This window comes from Polyodon spathula, unplaced genomic scaffold, assembly GCF_017654505.1.
Source record: "Polyodon spathula isolate WHYD16114869_AA unplaced genomic scaffold, ASM1765450v1 scaffolds_1264, whole genome shotgun sequence".
Classification (NCBI taxonomy): domain Eukaryota; kingdom Metazoa; phylum Chordata; class Actinopteri; order Acipenseriformes; family Polyodontidae; genus Polyodon; species Polyodon spathula.
In genome coordinates, this window is record NW_024472747.1 from 1 (window position 1) to 9376 (window position 9376).

At 41.1% G+C, this 9376-nt stretch overlaps 1 protein-coding gene across 1 annotated transcript; it reads right to left on the reverse strand.

Annotated features, from left to right (window-relative positions):
- Positions 1–628: 628 nt before the first annotated feature.
- On the reverse strand, positions 629–8595 carry LOC121309396 (alpha-2-macroglobulin-like protein 1). Its single transcript, XM_041242295.1, has 12 exons — positions 8421–8595; positions 7524–7707; positions 6915–7071; positions 6152–6204; positions 5783–5803; positions 4166–4334; positions 3992–4076; positions 3621–3753; positions 3134–3248; positions 2337–2446; positions 1777–1944; positions 629–913 (listed from the first exon to the last, which is right to left on the reverse strand). Exons 1-12 carry the CDS (start codon positions 8489–8491, stop codon positions 644–646), a joined length of 1536 nt encoding a protein of 511 aa, XP_041098229.1. The 5' UTR covers positions 8492–8595; the 3' UTR covers positions 629–643.
- Positions 8596–9376: the final 781 nt, after the last annotated feature.

Genomic DNA, 9376 nt, shown 5'->3' on the forward strand with positions numbered 1-9376 from the left:
TCAACCGTGCGTGCCATGCAGCCAGATAGGCACTCCTACAAGCAGCGCTCATGTCATGAGCAGGCAAATCACTGTAGCAACAAATGTATCTAGAAAGCTGAGACAGACTGAGGATTGTATTTGGCAATTTCAAATCAAAGGAGGCTGAATGAATGCATTTTGTTTAAAAACAAGCACTATGTTAACCCAGGTTTTCAATTTCAAAGGTAGATTAAAGATAGCCGTTGATATACAGTACTGTTTTAAACACGCTGGAATCATAGCAATGCGAGTATTGCATTGCTGTGCTCTATCCTTTTATTATTTGCCAGATTAAGGCTACAGATAGCAGGTGTACAATTTTATTAAAACCTTTGAAAACTCATATTCAGCGTTATGGACATTTCACTCTTACGAATGACCTCCATTCTCAAGGTCATTGTAATTCCGAAGTTCTACTGTATTTGCTTTTTCATAGCTGGAATGGATTTTAACCACAAGCTTGTTGCTAACCTAACATTGGATTGTAACGCGCCCGGGCAGTCCTTTGCATGAAGAGCACATTATCCTGTTGCTGTTACCGTGCAAGTTTGACATTAAGCTGTTTCAATGAAGAGCAAATGCATTCCACCACAAGTGAGTGATTTGATGCTGTAGGCTGAAATCAAATTAAAATGTAGCTGAAAGAATCCCACCTACTCACCAGATAATAGAAATCCATAAACTCCACCCCCTTTCCCAGCTCCTCCCCCCGGATGATGTAACTGATGCTTATTGGTGCTTCCTCTCCACACTGAAGCTTGCCCTCATTCTCCTGGATCTTCAGGAAACTCTTGCTCTTGGAGTAAAAGGGATTGAGGAACAGAAAGGCCGTGCCATATGTGGGACGAACCGACTGATAATCATAAACATTATCCAGCAGAGAGTAGCGTGCCTAGAGAAGGAAAGAACATCATCATGCATCTCATTTAAACTACTTTATCAAATAGCTGACTCCAGGTCCTTTACTAGGGGACAGTGGCCCCAAATAAAGGGATAGTTGCTCAAGGGAGCTTTGTAATTCAGGGTCTAGTATCACATTTTGAAGTATATCTACACTGTGTGTATTTAGTCTTATTTGGCTATAATTATCACCGATTTCACGATATCTGTGAAACGTACCCATTGCCGGGAAATATAAAGTTCCCTGTGAAAAATCCCATTTCTGAAAGAATAGTGTAAATAAACATATTCTTATCACTTAAAAACAAACACAGCAAATGTTTGCCTTATTGACGCACACCCTGTTACACTGCATTAGGAACTCTGCAGCTGGTTCAGTTTGCTTCCAGTGAATGATTGAACACACTGCATAGAGCTGCACTGCTCCTTTAAAATGCCTTCAACTAAAAAGACACCAGTTGCATCAAAGATTACAAATATTTCTGCTAAACATCGCTCAGTCTAGTACAAGAAGGAGATATTTCAGGTGTCTGCTGTATTTTTACATGTATTAATGTTTTTATTTTGTTTGCTAATTCATTGATGGTGAAAATAGAAAGTCTTTAAGAGGCGGTCATAAGAAACTAAACATTCTAAAATGTATCATTTATGGTTTTACATACAGGTGAGCATTTAAATATTTAATAACTCATAATAACTCTAGAGAAAATGATCAGCTGTGAATGTGACAATGCTATTAGTCCTGCTTTAATGCATGTTTAATCTTGAAATATCTTGACATGCCCTCAGTATTTTTAGATGGGGAAATGTGGTACAATAAGCTCAGAGAGCAGGGAGAGATAGAAAGGTCCTGACCTCAAGCCTGACAGACTGGGTGTCCCAGGATGAGGTGTCCAGTGAGATGGGGACCAGGCCCCTGCTGTCCGTGGTGAAGTTCATGATCTCGGTGTGGTTGTCCCATCGGATGATGAGATGAACCTTCTCGTCTGGGAGGGGGGAAGAGTCAGGTCCCGTCATCTTGATCTGGGGAAGGGAGAGACACTGAGGCGGGGGCTAGTTAAATTCTCACCCCTGCTCAAGACTGGATCATGAACCCCAAGGCAGAGCCATGAAAAATTGAAGGGTAGATTCAATCGAAAACATACAGGGTTGCTATATGACCCTCATTATTACCCTCATTTAACTTCCAGGCAGTAGTTTCTCACTGGCTACCATTCAAATGTAACTATTCCCAATTAAAATGCATCTTTGCCTTTGAAATGAAAATTAGGGCCTATTCAAGTGAAAATGGCACTAATTCAGGGTCTGTCCAAAATATATCTTCTGACTTGATGCAATGTACTTTTAAAAAGACGGTTTGTGTTCTTCACTGCTCACCATCCTGTTGTTAACATAGAAAATACACAATAGCTCACCTTTGCCTTAAAGGGGATGCCCTTTTTAAAGGCATTCTGTGCCCCCTCGAAACTGACTTCATTAATGTTAGAGGTGAATCTACAGGAACTGGAGCCACTCAGTTGAACACCTAGCAAAACAAAACACACTGTTTAGATATACTTCAAAATGTGAGCAGCCCATTGGCCCGTTATCAATCCAAACTTCCTCCTTGCCTTAACAGATCTGCCCATGGCTACAGTCAAGGCTCCACACCTTTAAACTTTAACATCAATCCCTTATAAAAGTTACCACTGTGTTTCTGCGCTGTATTTTTGCAGATTTCCCATGCTTTTGCCATGGTTACACTGTGCATTAACTATAGCTTACCCTTGCTTGCTTTGCTTTTAATCTGCTTTTCCATACCTCTCTGGGCTTTACCATGCTGACCTATGCCTTTTTCCCCCTATGTTTTAATACATTGCTTTCTTTTTATGATGATTGGTCCAAGCCTAGCTTCTCAGTAGACATTGTTCCACAAGCACCAGTTCATCAGAGCTGTGAGGAGACCACACTACAACTGAAGTTAAGAGAGCACTCCATCAGGAGCAAGCCCACTGATCTATTCAAATGAAGCTAGTTTGCTCTTCAGAAAGGTCACTCTATTAAATTGGTTCTGCTGCTGAAACATGATGCATGGCAGCCAAGGAAAACCTTCGGCTGACAAAAACAAATATAGCCACCTTTGTTTCCCAATTTCCATGGGTATAAATAAATGAAGGATATCATAGGATAATGGATTCAAACAGACAAGCAAGATATAAAGAGAAGGTTGTACCTGTTCCTTCTTCTTCCAGATCACACTCCACATTAAAGCTATCAGAGTAGCCAGTCGCATTCAATGCAAAGTCTTTCAGATCAATAACTTTGGTCACACAGCCAGTCTTGTCAGTCTGGTCAACAACACGAAAATAAGACATAAAATAAACAAATAGTCAGAAATGCATTACTAACTAGTTCCCAATAACAATACGGACTACCTTAATCATGTTGAGAGAGTGTTTGATAGAGGCGGTCACCAAACACCTAGCAATGCACATTAACAAGACCCGGGTACAATGCTGCATGTCTGGGTTTGTTAGTGAGTGTGTGCTAATGCAGTTCCACTCATCGATACAGCACTCTCCTGGAAATAATTAAACAGCACTCTTCTGGATTTACATATTTGTCGACTCCCGTTCACTTAAATAACGTTGATACAGAAGACATGGCCCTATTTTAATGATCAAAATCTGATGGTATTTGGGAGTGATCTGCTAGCGTACCTGAGCGATAAACATATGGCAGATGTCGTTGTTCTCCACATTATCAGGCCTTCGATGCCAGTAGTACATCCTCCAACTTGGCCGGCAAAATGTTCCTGTTACCTTCCCCAAGACAGGCTTCCCATAGGTGTACCTGGAACCAGACATAAACACGGATTGAAACTCTTTTACTTGCACATGCCCAAGAGACACACCCAGTAAAGGCACTACCGCTCAGAGTGGGGCCGAGTCATGTGATTAGGAGCTTGCTGGTTTAAATGCTGTTTGTTTCAGCATTTGAAATGTCTTTAGGATTTCGGCAGTTGATAGTCTTGCATTTCACTGGCCGAGTGTGGCTTCATGGTTTATAATAAAATCATAAAATAACCTACTTTGCACAGATCTTGACTGTGACCTCTGTGTCCAAGATAGTGATTGATTTGGGGAGATGAACCTTCACCTCATACTTGGGTAGGACTGAATGAAGAAATAACAATGTTATTGAAAAGGTACAGAACATTCCAGCAAGTGATTTTCTTTACACACACCAAAACAGTCTTCCTCACCGTACTCCTTGATGTTAAAAGACTGGCTAATGTGATTGCCACTGTCTGTCTCTGCGCGCAGTGTGTATGTTCCTTGAGGGGCTTCGGAACTGAGGGGGTGTGACAAGTCCAGAATCCCGCTGACGGACGTCCTGTCCAGCCACTGAGCGATGCGATTAGTCGCGGGGTCCTGGGTTAGGTGGGAAAAGAGAGTTTCATTTGGGAATGATGCTCAACGTCATACAGATTTGATCTTGTTTTGGTTTCGTTTTACATTGAATGGGTTTGTGGTGCAATATCTTGCTTTTATATAAATCATGCTTGTTATTGAAGAGGTGATGGTCTGTTCAGAGATAGTAACATATTTAGTGAAAAGGGGAGTTTGATTAGGGTAAAATAGGCAATACTCTAACCTCCTGGAAAATGGGGAGTGGACAATGATATTTCTAGGACACTAAGACATTTAGTAAGCAAGTTATCTAATTGGAGTACCATGAATGTCCTCCATTAGCACAAAACAGTAGACTTTTGTCTCCAAGTACTGAATCTGTGAAACTAGAATCAAACACAGTGAATACAAGCAGCATGTGGAGTTTTGGTTTGTGTTCATGAGGTAAAGCCAGCTTCCTCTGGATTGCCCTGCCTGTCTGTCTCTATGCTGTCAATGGACTCTTTATGTCGTTTGTTTATCCAAACTGACCACGTAGTTTGATTTCAAGGTACCAGGACTGAGAATCCCAAGTAAGAGTTTCCACTTGACATTTACCATTAATAACTGGCTTACTAGCATTATTTATTAGCTATAAAAAAGGTTTAAAAAGATACAAACTTGTTTGTTAAACATTACTGCAGTAATTGTCTGCATACCACAACTAAATCTCTGTTTTACTGCATCTAAACTGCAAAAACGTCCGTGAGAGGGCAATGTTTCTGGGTAATCAGAAATGTTTTTTTTTGTTTTGTTTTTGTTTTTTTTAATGAAGATGAACTATAAGAGTTTAGATTTTAAGCGAGAATGTTATTATTAATCTTTTCAGTATCATGAATGAAAATGGCTGTTCCTTGTGATCTGTATATCTCATATACATTTGTCGCATAGTCCGCTTTGCTTCAACCATGGCTGTAAAATAATTTGCATTTTAGCTAAGTTCTCATCTGGGTATGTTAGAGGACATCTAGACACCGGTTCCTGTCCACTCAGTACTTGATAAGGTAGTACCTGCACATTTATATAAAAAATATCATAATTAACCATATACATGTGTGCATGTTTTGAAAGTAAGCTAGCTGTTAACAGTTGCTCTGAAGTAAAGCATGGTAAATTAGCAGTAACACAATAGGGAACCTGAGAATACATGAAGACCAGTCCACTTTATATTGAGACATGTAGACACAGACATACAGAACTTTGAAAAGAAACATCACAAAGTCAAGGAGCAACCATACGACTCGTCTTCTTCAATGTCTTTAATGACTTCTAGTTGAAACGTTTGCCCTTGAATTTATTCCATCTCCTTTAGTATTTCTAGATGAGCACGACTGAGGGTTTTATAGCTATGGCTGTTTCAATGGAGACAGTGTTATAGTACTGCACTGTGAAGGAATCTTTGACACTGTTAAGTGCTCGGATGGCCTTACCTGCAGTTCCACAGTTTTGTACTGTAAAAACAAACAAACACAGAAAGCAGTGTTAGTTGCTCACTATGTGACCCAGTTTATTTAATAACAAACAGACTGCTGACCCCTCTTCCTCCACCCCCGCTCTGGAGCCTCTCACATTGTCATTATGAGTCAATACATTTTCTCATGTGCTGAGGGCTGCTGTTTGTTTTCTCATCTGATCAAATAAAGCCTATCTTTTCTTTGACCATGAGCTCTGGACTTCTCTACAGTATTCTGAACCCTCTCCCACTGGCCAAAAAGCTATTTTTTTACTGTCAATTACTGTTGGCTTCTTTCACAGATTGTGGGGTCCCATTCCCACAGTTAAAGAAATGTATCTCTTACCTTTTCATTGATAGGGACAAAATGTGTGTCCAGCGTGACAATTCGAAATTTAACTAAAAAGGAAAGGGAAAGGAGTTTAGAGCATGGCCGCTCGCCTGTGCAGAATGTGATTGCATTTCTGTTTGCTGCATCTCCATACAAGCAACACAAACAAAGAATAAAAATAATAAAAAAATACAACAATTAAATAGCAGCATGGAGGCCCATCCGTTAGCCTTGATAAATGCGTGGCTGAGTGTGAGGGAGGCTGAAATCAATGCAGGCTTGGACAGGGTCCCATTTGTGATGGTTTTCTCATTCAAGCAAAGTTCATATACCTGGCCAAAAAGTTGCACAGTGTTTCTGTGTTCTGAAACTACACTGTAGTGCTTTGCTAGGACCAGCACCACAGCTCATAAAAGGTCCTGCAATGATACTGTATACAACAAACAACACATAGAAAAGCCTACAGCCGCACGGTCTCTGTTGTAGATGAAAATACAAGGCGAAACTGAAACACTACACTAGAAACAGAGTCAAAGTCGAAGAGAACTCTACAACACCACAGGGGTTCTGAGATCAATCAGCTAAAAAAAAACGTACGTTTGTATTACATTGTGTATTTAGTAAGTTCATCTCCCTGTCGCTTCAAAAAGCCACACAAAGTTCTAAACGCATATGTTATTGCACCAGGACAGTATGGGTTAGGTAGATAGAGAGATAGATAGATAGATAGATAGATAGATAGATAGATAGATAGATAGATAGATAGATAGATTGGTACCTGTCTGGCCAGGTTTATAGATGGGTTTGTCTGTCTGTATAAACGTCAGGGGATTAGTTGAACTAATCAGGACTTTTTGTGTTTTCTCCAAATGGACTGTTTTTCCTTTCACTTCAGCTCGGAGATACACAATGGTTTCTTCAGGGAACACTGGAACCTGGAGAGAGAAAAACATGTGATACCACGGCCACTGAAACCATGCTGAAGTCATTCCATTTACAGAGCTTTGCCTTAAGTTATGAAGAAGCAGCGACACCTTCCCAGCGACACAGGCTTCGTTAATAAGAGCAGGAATTAGCAGGTTACAGACTGTGTTTGGTAGGTTTCATTTAACCTTTCCTGGTTTTGCTATGTTTTAATAGGACACATCTGTGCTTGGTAACTATACACCGTGGTTAATCAAGCTTCTAGTAAAACCTGGATGGGCAAACTGCTATGGAATAGGAGTTTCCCTTCCTCATAAGGCAACACAATTCTCCACTTTGTTTGGTGCTCCAGTGTATATTTTAGACCTTTTCCCAACTGAACGGAGCATGTGGCCCTGTGCAGAAAAGCTCAGAGGATAGTGTTCCCTGTCTAATCCCATGGAGTGCTCTCTGTCATTCTCACCTGAAAGGGGACACATCGGTAGAACTCACTGTCCTTCACCTTCTCTTCCAGGAGAGTCACGTTGTCAGCATTGGTCTCCATGGTGACAGTGAAAGTGAGGCTCTCATTGGGGTGGAGGAGCTGGGCGCAGAATGTCTCTGTGGTGCCTCCGAAAATTTGAGCGGGAACCGTGACCAGGTATATCCTGCAGGAGACACGGGACAGCTGTCACCCCTTCATTTCTGGTGTATAGTATACACAAAGCCCTTGCTTGAATGGGCCCACATTTCACCCATTCAAGCATGTAAAAATAATAATGTTTCCATATATTTTAAAGCTATATAAAATACTGAGAAATGCAATCATACAGAAAGAATTTCATTCCCACAATTGACTAGTAAAAGGCAGACAGGATAGAATGTGACAGACCTTGTGAATTGTAAGCCCTTACAGCAAGGTATACCTTCAAAGTGCAACTACAGTAACCCTTCTAAGAGTTCTCACAGTATTGTCTCAGTTTAACTGTGCTTTTCCCATGGTTATACTCTGCATGTACCAGAGTTTACCCTGGTCTGCCATGGTTATTAATATGCTTTACCATACCCTGTTATAGTTTACAATGCTTACCTATGCTTACCATGCTTTCACTGTGCTTTATTAGACTCTGCCATGCTTATACTCTAGTATCCCTTTATAAGGGAGAGGCAGCAGTCACAGTATACAGAGATTCTTATTGACATAACTAATATATACAGACAGATCGACAGATGCTCACAGCTAGGTCAGGACACAGACAGAGGGACAGATCAAGGCAAGCTGACACAAATCTCCACAGGTCCACAGACAGACAGATGATCTAGAAACATCCTCAAGGTCTGAGCCAGTAGCTAAGGCAACAGACAGACAGTATACTCTTACGGTCCTTTGGAGCTCTCCTCCGCCTTTGCTGTGTGTAGAAGCAGGCAGGCTAATAAAACCCCTCTCCACATCGTGAGGTTGAAGCGAAGGCCTCCGAGAATGAGAGTGAAGACTGAGAACAGAGAGGAACAGAGAGGAACCCACACTGACAGCAGAACCTGTTTACAGCCCCCCTCTCCCTCTCTCTCTCCTCTTATACAATCCTGGAGACCCCTCCCCTCTCCTCCCTCCCCCTCTCTAGTGACCACAAGGGGCTGCCAGAACTCAGCTGGTCATTCACCTGGTTGCTGGAACATTTTGTTTACAGATAAATGAATTGTTAGGTTTTCAAATACAACTCACAAATTAAGCAGAGGTTCTGATTAAATTTGAAGCCACAATCTATCGTGTGTGGTTTAGAGGCCTGTTTAACTTGTCATATTGTGTTATATACCTATTGCTACTTTTTTATTGAGTTTATTATTAATGATTAATTCTGCAGATTGTCGTTAAAAACACATTTACGGTTCGGGTCTTTTGTTTCTTTTATTCACTGTGTCAGAATGGTTCTGTTTTTTGATGCTATCGACGTGGTTTAACCTGATGGATGCTTACAACCTCTCGCCGCTCGGCCTCTGCCGGGTGTCTTAGCTAAATCCTGCCACAGTTAAACTGCGACAGAACTGCCCGAATACACAGTTGTAGATTCGCATTGAATATAAACGAAACGAAAACGCAGTGCGCACTGAGGAATAAACCGCTATCAGACTGCGTTAATCTCTTTATAAAAATAATGTTCTTGATTACCCGAATGCCTCGTGTTTTATTTAATTGTTTCTGCAGGTGCCATAAACTAAGTTATATAGGAAGCTGTTGTTTTCGTTATTGTGACATGAGTTATTTAAACCTTTTAAAGGGACCTTAAAGACTGTGGGAAATGCCGGGACACCGGGACCCCGATGGAAAAGCGAGGCGTC

Bases quoted from the DNA above. Each gene is read 5' to 3' on its own strand.
- LOC121309396 (XM_041242295.1), bottom strand. From the start codon at position 8,491: ATGTGGAGAGGGGTTTTATTAGCCTGCCTGCTTCTACACACAGCAAAG. The intron at 4,335-5,782 runs GTAAGGCCATCC...CACCTAACCCAG, and splicing joins ACAAAACTGTGGAACTGCAG to GACCCCGCGACTAATCGCAT. The intron at 914-1,776 runs GTCAGGACCTTT...TTCCTTCTCTAG, and splicing joins CCCAGTCTGTCAGGCTTGAG to GCACGCTACTCTCTGCTGGA.